General features: G+C 42.9%; 1 protein-coding gene across 2 annotated transcripts in view; it reads left to right on the forward strand.

Moving 5' to 3' along the window:
• LOC111981670 (neuronal vesicle trafficking-associated protein 2) overlaps positions 1–11,743 on the forward strand; it is a 33,913-nt gene extending 22,170 nt beyond the window's left edge. For both annotated transcript variants that reach the window (XM_024013056.2, XM_024013057.2), the window contains exons 4-5: positions 10,559–10,669; positions 11,033–11,743. In XM_024013056.2, coding sequence (XP_023868824.1) covers positions 10,559–10,669; positions 11,033–11,224 — 303 coding nt within the window. In that variant the 3' untranslated portion in view covers positions 11,225–11,743. The remainder of the gene's footprint in view (positions 1–10,558; positions 10,670–11,032) is intronic.
• Positions 11,744–12,686: the final 943 nt, after the last annotated feature.

Genomic DNA, 12,686 nt, shown 5'->3' on the forward strand with positions numbered 1-12,686 from the left:
AACAATGTTGCAAATGTTGGCGAGACAGACAGCAAGGTTTATACAAATCTCCACTGTTGAAAACTAAATGTTAGTCTAAAAGAAATGTGAGATAATGTAAAGATTATTTTTTTAATAGTGGAGATCAAGTTCATAAATTGCCTGGCTGGGCTGATGAGACAGTGGATTGCACAGTCAGATGGAACAGAGTAAATAAACGTCATAGATTTAGCTGGTGGTAACTCGGCATTCAGGATTAGACCCTCCCCTTGTATAGTACACTACACACTYTAGTATCCCTTGATCATGTGTAGTACTTACTATAGAATGTTGTAGTATACTCTAGAACAGTGATTCTCAACTGMGGGGTCAAGGATTTGAAGGGGTCGCAAGACTTGTGCAAGAATATATATAAAAATATATATTTTATTTTGAAAGGATACCGCCGCACCGCTTATTGTTGCTGACTTTACACAACGTTACTGCTACACACAGGCGTGCGTGCGCTGTACTGCTTATTGCTGCTGACTTTGCACGTGAACGTCCGCAGTGATGAAATGGCTAGCTACGTTCGGACTCAGAGGGTTTTCYKGCTGCACATACTCACTGATCAAAACAATAACGTTCTCGTCCCACACATACCCACTTCAAGCGGAGATCGCTGCGTTTCTTTCAGAAAACATGTCACCTCGGGCTGAWCATTTCGATTGAGAGGAGTAGTTCACGAAGGTTGTCTACCTGCCYTATTTTTTTAAATAATCTGAATTCGCTCAATGTGTCAAAGCTCGGGACGGGGGCACAATCGATTTGAACAGAGGATGGGGATGCCTTCAAGATGAAGCTTACCGTTTGGGCAAATCCTATTTCTAACGGGATGATTGACATGTTTCCCCAATGCTGATTTCGAGATTGAGAATCTGATCAACAAAGCGCACAGCGACACACAAAAAAAAKCCTGTTAAACAGCATCTTATCAAGCTGAAGGGAAAGTTTTGTGAATACTTCCCGGATGAGAACAGGAGACGACTGGATACAGGACCCCTTACTAGTGGAGATGGGAAGCGTCACGTTGCCAAGCAAGACGATCAGCTGGTGGAGCTGTCATTTGAACGTGGACTGAGCATGACACTGAAAATGACACTGCCACAGTTCTGGTGCAGCGTAGTGGGAGAGTATGCTGTTCTCGCCTGTCATGCAATCAGAATSATGTTACCGTTTAGCACTACCTATCTCTGAAAGTGGCTTCTCTGCTATGGCCGTGCTGAAAACGAAAAGCAGAAACAAACTGGACAGCCAGCATGACCTCCGAGTTGCCCCGTCAACCATCACCCCAGACATCAATAAACTTATCAAACTGAATAAACACCCCCAGGATTCCTACTGATAGGCCACACACACGCATTAACTAAACAGGTAAATTAGTTATTGTTCAGTATGTTAACTATTATTGTTAATTAATTCTGACATTCATATTACATTTTATTGAACTGGTTAAAAATGTACACATTTTCAACGTTGTGATGCTATTCATATGGTAATTATGATTACGAAATCCTAATGATTGTTTTTTTTTTCTATTTTAAACAGTGGTATGTGTTACTGTTCATTAACATTATTGGACTGGTTTCGATGTCATGTTCTGAATCTGATCATTTATTACACCCACTCCTGAACTGGTCGACTAATTAAATGGCTTATTCTCCTGAATTGATAATACATGTTTTCTCAGTCAATATGGCTGTGTAATGACTTTCTTTAATACCATAATAGTAGCCCATTGACATGCTGACCACACCGCTCGTGTCGCGTGCGCTCGCGTTGCAAAACAAATTTAAACATACACGTTATTCAATTATTGCACCCACACTGCTCGCGCACACCAACGAGCATCTGCATTGCCAAGGGCTAAAATAGAAGTCAGTTCTATTTGTGATGCTGATCGCTGGTGCAAGCCCTGCCTCTCCCATCTCCTCATTGGTTTATAGAAGCAGATACCCATGTGCCATCTCCTRATTGGTTATACCCACGTGGGTGATTGGAAGATGAACTGAATTTGGTCGGTCGTCGTGGTAACTGAGATGACAATCACCATATAAAGTCCAAAGAAGAAAAAGCCCGGAAGGAGGAGAGATGACTAGAAACGATTCGGTTGACCGTTTTATATATGGATTAATTGTCGGCGTAGAGGATCTTGTGCATTTCAGGTAAAATAACAACTCAACATTTATATCCTAGGAAAAATTTGCTAGCAACTGCAAGCTAGCTAGCTAAATTGCCATATGTTTAATGCTTTTCGACCTGTCCCCAAATTAATATAATTGGTTCAGAGTTTGTTTTGATATTTATCCTGCATTTGGTGTGGGGGGACAAAATAAATTTGCGCACGCATACCGCTGGTTTGGGTACGGTGTGTGAGAGAGTCTGCGGTCCAGAAGATTGCACCGAAGAACATGGCTGACGTTTTACATTCTCCCAACCAATTGTGCTGTTTTGTTAGTTTTTCTGTGTTTTGTGTAACTTATTTTTTTTACTTATTGTGTACATAAAGTRGCTGCTACRGTCTTTTGTCACATCATGTCCGCGATTACTCACCGCGGACTGGAAGAAACTTTTTCCTTTAACGAGTCCGACGAGAAGGATATCCTGCTTTCACTGGAACATGCCCAGATCCCCACCTTTTGCGTGAAGAAAAGACGKAGGAAAAGGMGCCGCAGATCGGTCATCCTTCTGAAGATCCGTAGGCAAGCGAGTAAACTCCCACTGTCATCTGTTCTTCTRGCTAACGTGCAATCYTTGGATAATAAAATTGATGACCTACGATTATTATCCTACCAACGGGACATTAAAAACTGTAACATCTTATGTTTCACCGAGACGTGGCTGAACGAAGATACGGACAATATAGAGCTAACAGGATTTCCATGCACTGGCAGAACAGAGACGCTGCCTCTGGTAAGACGAGGGGTGGGGGGCGTGTGTTTATTTGTCAACAGCTGGTGCGCAATGTCTAATATTAAAGAAGTCTCGAGGTATTGCTTGCCTGAGGTAGAGTACCTTATGATAAACTGTACACCACACTCGTCTATATAGTTCCTAGCTGTCTATTTACCACCACAGAACGAAGCTGGCACTAAGACCTCTCTCAACCAACTCTATTTAAAAAGAAATATATATATATATATATTTCACCTTTATTTAACCAGGTAGGCTAGTTGAGAACAAGTTCTCATTTACAACTGTGACCTGGCCAAGATAAAGCAAAGCAGTTTGACACATACAACAACACAGAGTTACACATGGAATAAACAAACATACAGTCAATAATACAGTAGGAAAAAAAGTATATATATATATATATATATATATATATTCAGTGTGTGCAAATGAGGTAAGATAAGGGAGGTAAGGCAATAAATAGGCCATGGTGGCAAAGTAATTACAATATAGCAATTAAACACTGGAATGGTAGATGTGCAMAAGATTKATGTGCAAGTAGAGATACTGGGGTGCAATGGAGCAAGATAAATAAATACAGTATGGGGATGAGGTAGTTGGATGGGCTATTTATAGGTGGGCTATGTACAGGTGCAGTGATCTGTGAGCTGCTCTGACAGCTGGTGCTTAAAGCTAGTGAGGGAGATATGTGTCTCCACCTTCAGTGATGTTCTTTTTGCAGTTCGTTCCAGTCATTGGCAGCAGAGAACTGGAAGGAAAAACGGTCAAAGGAGGAATTGGCTTTGGGGGTGACCAGTGAGATATACCTGCTGGAGTGCGTGCTACGGTTGGGTGCTGCAATGGTGACCAGTGAGCTGAGATAAGGCGGGGCTTTACCTAGCAAAGACTTGTAGATGACCTGGAGCCAGTGTGTTTGGCGACGAGTATGAAGCGAGGGCCAGCCAACGAGAGCGTACAGGTCGCAGTGGTGGGTAGTATATGGGGCTTTGGTGACAAAACGGATGGCACTGTGATAGACTGTTACAGAAGTCAACAAATGAGAGCACCTGGGGAATAGGAGTGGAGCTAGGCACTGCAGGGCCTGGATTAACCTCTACATCACCAGAGGAGGAGGAGGAGTAGGATAAGGGTACGGCTAAAGGCTATAAGAGCTGGTCGTCTAGTACGTCCGGAACAGAGAGTAAAAGGAGCAGGTTTCTGGGCGCGATAGAATAGATTCATGGCATAATGTACAGACAAAGGTATGGTAGGATGTGAATACAGTGGAAGTAGGCCTAAGCATTGAGTGATGATGAGAGAGATATTGTCTCTAGAAACATAATTTAAACCAGGTGATGTCATCGCATGTGTGGGAGGWGGAACTTAYGGGTTGGCTAAGGTATATTGAGCAGGGCTACAGGCTCTACAGTGAAATAAGACAATCACTAACCAGAACAGCAATGGACAAGGCATATTGACATTAAGGAGAGGCATGCGTAGCCGAGTGATCATAAGGGTCCAGTGAGTAGTGAGGCTGGTTGGAGACACAGCGATTCAGACAGCTAGCGGGCCGGGGCTAGCAAGCTAGCAGAAGGGCCTCKYAGGGARGTCARGACGGGGGAAGTRTGTTTATAGCCTCTTCGTGCAGAGCCTCATGCGTTTACGTCGGTAGACCAGTCGTGATGGATTAGTAGGGTTCCGTGTGGRAAAGGGGCCCAGTCCAATTGGCAGAATAGGTATAGTGGCCCAAGAAATAGTCCGATGGACCTATTCAGCAAACAGCRGWWATGCCCTAGACAGCTAGTGGGCCGCGGCTAGCAGGCTAGCAGATGGGCTATCAGGGGACGTCGCGACGGAATGGCCAATTGAATAACCCCCCCAGGCAGATTACGTCYGTAGTCCAGTCGTGAAGGACCGGCGGGGCTCTGCCCCAGCAGTAAAATGGGTCCAGGCCAATTGGCAAAATAGGTATAGTAGCCCAGGAGTGGCTGATGGAACTCTTCAGCTAGCTGGGAGATGGGCCTAGCATGGGCTAGCTCCAGGCTAGTTGGTGCTTGCTTTGAGACAGAGATGTTAGCCAGGAGTAGACACTCAGATTGCAGCTAGCTAGCTGCGATGATCCAGGTTAAAAGGTTCAGAGCTTGCGGTGGGAATCTGGGGATATGGAGAGAAAATAAGTCTGGTATGCTCTGGTTTGAATCGCGTTGTGCAAACTGGCGAGAGTTTTCCGAGCTAAAGGTTAGCTGTTGACCGCTAGCAGTGGTTAGCTGACTACRAGCTAGTAGCTAGTCAGCTGGCTAMRTTATGTTGGGGTTCRGATTCAGGAGTAAAGAAAATACTTTAGAAAAATCAGATCCACACCACATTAGGTGAGAGTATTTTGAATTTGAGGTTTAGAAAAAATATAAAAAGATATACGAGGAAAAAAAGATATATACATGGGACACGACAAAGACGAGGACAAAGACGTTTGACTGCTACGCCATCTTGGACTGCAACTCTATAAGCAAAGAAGAAATTGCTCACCCAGAAGCGGCGCTCTTAGTGGCCGGGGTCTTTAATGCAGGCAAACTTAAATCAGTTTTTCCAKATTTTTACCAGCATGTCACATATGCAACCAGATAAAAAAAATCCTAGARCACCTTTACTCCACACACAGAGATGCATACAAAGCTTACRCCCGCCCTCCATTTGGCAAATCTGACCATAATTCTATCCTTCTGATTCCTACTTAGAAGCAAAAACTAAAGCAGGAAGTACCAGTGACTCGCTCAATACGGAAGTGGTCAGATGACGCGGATGCTACACTACAGGACTGTTTTGCAAGCACAGACTGAAATATGTTCCGTGATTCATCCAATGGCATTGAGGAGTACACCACCTCAGTCATCGGCTTCATCAATGTGCATCGACGACATCGTCCCCACARTGACTGTACGTACAGTACATATCCRAACTAGAAGCCATGGATTACAGGCAACATTCGCATCGTGCTAAAGGTTAGAGCTGCCGCTTTCAAGGAGCGGGAGACTAATCCGGATGCTTACAAGAAATCCCACTATGCCCTCAGACGAACCATCAAAAAAAGCAAAGCGTCAATACAGGATTTAAGATTGAATTGTACTACATCGGCTCTGATGCTTGTCGTATGTGGTAGGGCTTGCAAACTATTACGGACAACAAAGAGCAACCCATCCGTGAGCTGCCCAGTGACCCGAGCTTACCAGGTGGGCTAAATTCCTTTTTATTTTTTATTTTAATCCCATTTTCTCCCCAATTTTTCGTGGTATCCAATCGCTAGTAATTACTATCTTGTCTCATCGCTACAACTCCCGTACGGGCTCGGGAGAGACGAAGGTCGAAAGCCATGCGTCCTGCGAAGCACAACCCAACCAAGCCGCACTGCTTCTTAACACAGCACGCCTCCAACCCGGAAGCCAGCCGCACCAATGTGTCGGAGGAAACACCGTGTACCTGGCCCCCTTGGTTAGCGCGCACTGCGCCCGGCCCGCCACAGGAGTCGCTGGAGCGCGATGAGACAAGGATATCCCTACCGGCCAAACCCTCCCTAACCCGGACGACGCTATGCCAATTGTGCGTCGCCCCACGGACCTCCCGGTCGCGGCCGGCTGCGACAGAGCCTGGGCGCGAACCCAGAGACTCTGGTGGCGCAGCTAGCACTGCGATGCAGTGCCCTAGACAACTGCGCCACCCGGGAGGCGGCTAAATTCCTTTTATGCTCGTTTCGAGGCAAGCAACACTGAAGCATGCATGAGAGCACCAGCTATTCCGGAAGACTGTGTGATCACACTCTTCGCAGCCGATTTGAGTAAGACCTTTAAAACTTCCTAGGGCTGCAATCCCATTAACGTGATCGATATGACAACAGCCAGTGAAAGTGCAGGGCGCCAAATTCAAACAGAAATCTCATAATTAAAATTCCTCAAGCATACAAGTATTTCACACCATTTTAAAGATACACTTCTTGTTAATCCCACCACAGTGTCCGATTTCAAAAAGGCTTTACAGCGAAAGCACCACAAACGATTATGTTAGGTCACCGCAAAATCCAAGAAAAACACAGCCATTTTTCCAGCCAAAGACAGGAGTCACAAAAAGCACAAATAGAGATAAAATTAATCACTAACCTTTTGATGATCTTCATCAGATGACACTCATAGGACTACAAAGCATGTAGAGGTCTGTAATTGTTATCATAGGTACACTTCAACTGTGAGAGATGGAATCTAAAACAAAAATCCAGAAAATCACATTCACACATGATTTTTAAGTATTTATACTATAGTTGACTGTAAATACTACAGTATACTACAGTGAATACTATAGTAAAGTCCTCAAAAACACTACAGTGAATACTATAGTATTTATACTATAGTATTTTTCCATGTGGGTAGTGTTGTATTTCTGTAGGACATTTGATGTGGTGGAAATTGGCCAACGTATCCTCACCTAGAGGAGGAATATATTAGATTGTGTGATTCAGACTTCCCTGTTCAATAGTAGGGTTCCATTCCCTCAATATACTGTAGTGTTCTGACTAGAAGGACACAGTGACAAAGCCAACCATTGTATTGGCGATACCTGACGAGGGAGACAAACTAAATAGAAATGGATGCTAGCTGTGAGATGAGTCTTATACAGGCTTAACAAATACTGGCCACCAGTAATGGAAATATTATGATATACAATACCAGTCAAAAGTTTGGACACACCTACTCATTCAAGTTTTTCAAGTTTTTCTTTTCACTATTTTCTGCATTGTAGAATAATAGTGAAGACATATGGAATCATGTAGTAACCAAAAAGTGTTGAACAAATAAAAATGTATTTTATATTTAGGATTCTTCAAAGTAGCCACCCTTTGCCTTGATGACAGCTTTGCACACTCTTGGCATTCTCTCAACCAGCTTCACCTGGAATGCTTTTCCAACAGTCTAGGAGTTCCCACATATGCTGAGCACTTGTTGGCTGCTTTTCCTTCAGTCTGTGGTCCAACTCATCTCAAACCATTTAAATTGGGTTGATGTCGGGTGATTGTGGAGGCCAGGTCATCTGATGCAGCACTCCATCACTTTCCTTCTTGGTCAAATAGCCCTTACACAGCCTAGAGGTGTGTTTTAGGGAGTTGTCCTGTTGAAAAAACAAATGATAGTCCCACTAAGCGCAACCAGATGGGATGGCGTATCGCTGCAGATGGCCGTGGTAMCCATGCTTGTTAAGTGTGCCTTGAATTCTAAATAAATCACCGATAGTGTCACCAGCAAAGCACTCCCCCCACCATCACACCTCCATGCTTCATGGTGGGAACCACACATGCAGAGATCATCTGTTCACCTACTCTGCGTCTCTCACAAAGACGGCAGTTGGAACCAAAAATCTCAAATTRGGACTCATCAGACTAAAGGACAGATTTCCACCGGTCTAATGTCCATTGCTCGTGTTTCTTAGCCCAAGCAAGTCTCTTCTTATTGGTGTCCTTTAGTAGTGGTTTCTTTGCAGCAATTCGACCATGAAGGCCTGATTTCATGCAGTCTCCTCTGAACAGTTGATGTTGAGATGTGTCTGTAACTTGAACTCTGAAGTGTTTATTTAGGCTGTATTTCTGAGGCTGGTAACTCTAATGAACATGTCCTCTGCAGCAGAGGTAACTCTGGATCTTCCTTTCCTGTGTCGGTCCTCATGAGAGCCAGTTTCATCATGATTGTTTTTGCGACTGCACTTGAAGAAATTTTCAAAGTTCTTGAAATTTTACGGATTGACTTACATTCATGTCTTAAAGTAATGKTGGACTGTTGTTTCTCTTTGCTTATTTGAGCTGTTCTTGCCATAATATGGACTTGGTCTTTTACCAAATAGGGCTYTSTTCTGTATACCACCCCTACTTTGTCACAACACAACTGATTGGCTCAAACGCATTAAGAAGGAAAGAAATTCCACAAATTAACTTTTAACAAAGCCCTCGTGTTAATTGACATGCATTCCAGGTGACTACCTCATTAAGCTGGATGAGAGAATGCCAAGATTGTGCGAAGCTGTCATCAAGGCAAAGGATGGCTACTTTGAAGAATCTAAAATATATTTTGATTTGTTTAACACATTTTTTGGTTACTACATGATTCCGTATATGTTATTTCATAGTTTTGATGTCTTCACTATTGTTCTGCAATGTAAAAAATTAAGGAAAACCCTTGAATGAGTAGGTGTGTCCAAACTTTTGACTGGTACTGTAGATATGGACATATAGATAGATCAAGAAAATCCAATGCCTACGCATGTCAAATTAGTGTCATGGCATTAAACCAAACCCTGTGAGGTTTAGGGTTCATTGAGTTTATGAATAATGTAAAAAGTTCATCATTAATATTAATAGACCACATGCTTCTGTCAATATTATCAATACTCTACAAATCTAGGTTAAAAGCTATCAATTGAATGCTTAAACACTCCCGTACTGGAACAATGTGTATATGTCATATGGATAACTGCCAAAGAATTGCCGTTAAAGCCCTTAATACCCTTTAAGCAGCCATTTCACATGTTTAGGGTGTGTGATAAGCAAATGTAATTTCATGAACATTCTGACAGAACCAAACATGTGTCCTCACATTAACACCTAAGTTATTGGTCATTTAGCTTCTGTGCTCCCCTTTTAAAAAATCACTCTGATCTCTGCTGATTAGCACGCTAGCTACATGTAAATCCCCTAGCCTAGCATCCTGCCGAGATGGCGTGATGGGCGATATGGAGGGAGGCCATTGGAAACAGGAAAATGGTTTTATGGTGCATTATGAATAATTATGGACGTGAGGATGAAAATAGCCCTTCGGTCACTTGATTTGACGCTGTACTAGACCAGTTTTACTGGTCTACCACCGCATTTACATTACGGTAGAGCTTTGCCGTGTGTACACGTTCTTTCACTCCTCTCTAAAGTAATCAGATTGCAAAACCATTCTAACATCTCTCAGCTATCATTTTACKWACATTTGCATAATGTTAATTAACCAATCATAGATTCAGGWGGAACAGGGAGAAAATCGGCCCTGTTATATGTTAATCTCCCACTATAAAATCATCTTGTCTACCAGGGAAATACACATTTGAAGCACCACATTTCTACATCGAGTAGTTATATAGATGTACTTATTTGGATCACTCTATTGAAAGTAATGTATTCTGACATATTGGATTGTCTTTTTTAGGAATGTGGCTATTTTTTCCCAGCGTCTGTCTGCTTCAACTGCATTTTGTGACCACTTTGGCTGCTGGGTTGTGAAAAATGTAATTAGTGAAGGTGTTTATTGAATCTGTTCGTCTCCACTGGGCTTAATATGGCAGGCAATGAACACGTTCTACCTCTACTCAGATGGCATTTCTGGAGACAAATGATGATGAGTTATATCCTGCATATTGACTTGTTTTCTCTCACCTTGTCACCAGACAAATGATGGTAGTAGTTGTTTGAGTGCTCTTTTGAACATATACCGATATTATAGTGTCAAACTCCATCGAATCTATTAAATAACAGAACCTTGCTTTAAGATGTTTTAGATCTCCGTTTTGACAGGAAACCTGACTTCGCCGGCAGCTATTAAATTCAACGGTGTGTATCTCTCATTCGCAGGTCACTATCCTCATAGTCCTGGCCTTGGCCTTCCTGGCCTGCATAGTGTTCCTGGTGGTGTACAAGGCGTTTACCTACGACCACAGCTGCCCAGACGGATTCATATACAAGGTGAGTGGGCCCTGYAGGGTCTTWAYMSTGTGTCACAAATGGCACCCTATTCCCTATATAGTGTATTTTGACTAGAGCCATATATGCCRTGGTCAYAAGTAGTCCACTACATAGGGAATAGGGTGCTATTTGGGACAGAGTGTTAACTACACTGGTTAATTGTCTGTACAGAGTCACCTTTAGCGGTTTTTGCTGTGGACTACAGGCATGTTTAGCTGAAGTAAATCTCATTTAGACACAGCCACTGCGCTCTCCAGAGGACAAAAAAAACCTCTTCACCAGAAAAAGCCCTTAGTGCTGTGCAACAGTGTGTAAATGAGGAGAGTATGATATTGAACCCTCCCCACTCTCTCCCCCCTGCAGCATAAYCGGTGCATCCCTGCCTCTCTGGAGGCCTACTACACTGCTCAGGATGCCAACTCCCGAGGGCGCTTCTATACGGTGATCAGCCACTACAGCATGGCCAAGCAGACCACCTCTCGCTCCGTCTCTCCCTGGCTCCCTGCTGGCGCTGCGCCMCACGACGCCAAGCCGCCCAACACAGACGGGCACTGAGTCTGCCTGCCCAACCCTCCCACCAACCCCACCTCGTCTGCCCGTCTCCATTCCAAGCTTTTAACAGGGAGTGTCTGTCTCCCCAGTGTCTTGCTCGGCTCAGAGTACTCTCACACCCGCCTTCCTGCCCATATCTGAATCTCCCTTCCCTCCCGGCTGTCTCTGTTCTCTTTTCATGTCTCATCCCTCWATGTATTTATTATTTATCATCACTTTTTTTTACTTGTTATTGCTGTTTTGTATTTGATATCAAACAACTGTTTGTACAAAGGCACGGGTCAATGTTGAAATCCACTCAGAGTCCGTTTTTCTGAGCTGCTACTAACAGAGTCAAACTTCATTTTTCAGATGTGTGCGCCTGTTATCTGCTAGGCCTCCTGTAGTGTCATGACTGTGTGTAGTGGAAGGCATGTAATGATAAACACTAGGAACATGTTTCTAATTCAAGTCCAGGCATATCTATGTCACTCTGTGCATAATCATACTGGAATACATTCTTATAAAAAAGTTTTTTTTCCAAGTGAGTATCGATTTGTACGTCTATGGAAGTTGAACATGAACACCGGTATACAATAGATTTCCTGAATTATCTGAGCAAAGCTAGCTAAGTATTCTCTATCATGACGGTTTGATAACGGAACACTTTTCAAGGTACTGTACTGTATGTCATAGTTCCGTCATTGAGGCAAGCTGTATAAAGCCCAATGCATTCATGCTAGTTTCTGTGTGTGCATTGTTGTAGCTAGGTTTCATGACGTTTGAAAAAAATWATTCAATGGGAGAAAAAAATGGCCTTATTGCCAGTTGTTTCGCTTTAGAAAACAGTCCAGATACTGTACACAWCATGAATATGTGGACCTAGCTAGGGATAAATACCCAAGACGTGGAGATGATGGGGAACAGTGTGCATATCACTGTCTTTGCTAAAACTCTTGGTTCTGCAATGTTTAGATACATTTTTAGATAAGCTTCTCTGCGTGGTTTAGTTCTGTTACCATTTTTTTTAATTTTTTTTTTTAACTCTTTTTGAACTATTGTGATTTTGGTAGATGGATATGTAGCAAAGCCTGGAGTAGTTTCTCAGTGTGCATCCCATAGGTTTGAAATGAAAAATAAAGCAAGCTGTGACCTGTACAGAAAGTYTGTGTCCGGTTGTTTTCAATGTTCCGGACTTCAAATCTCTTCATTATCCTGGTCCACATCTGTACAGTAGRGGTTGGATTCAATCTGTAGCGCCGAAGATCGGCGTTGTAGCGTGATTCAATTGAAGTTAATGTTTCACTTTTTTTCCCCCTCATCAATCTACACACAATAACTCAATGACAGCAAAAACTGTTTTTTTTATAAATTTTTGCAAATGTATAAAAAATTAAAAACTGAAATATCACATTTACAGTGATTCGGGAAGTATTCAGACCCTTTCACTTTTCCCACATTTTGTTACGTTACAGCCGTATTCTAA

Source organism: Salvelinus sp. IW2-2015, linkage group LG20 (genome assembly GCF_002910315.2).
Source record: "Salvelinus sp. IW2-2015 linkage group LG20, ASM291031v2, whole genome shotgun sequence".
In the NCBI taxonomy this organism is placed as follows: domain Eukaryota; kingdom Metazoa; phylum Chordata; class Actinopteri; order Salmoniformes; family Salmonidae; genus Salvelinus; species Salvelinus sp. IW2-2015.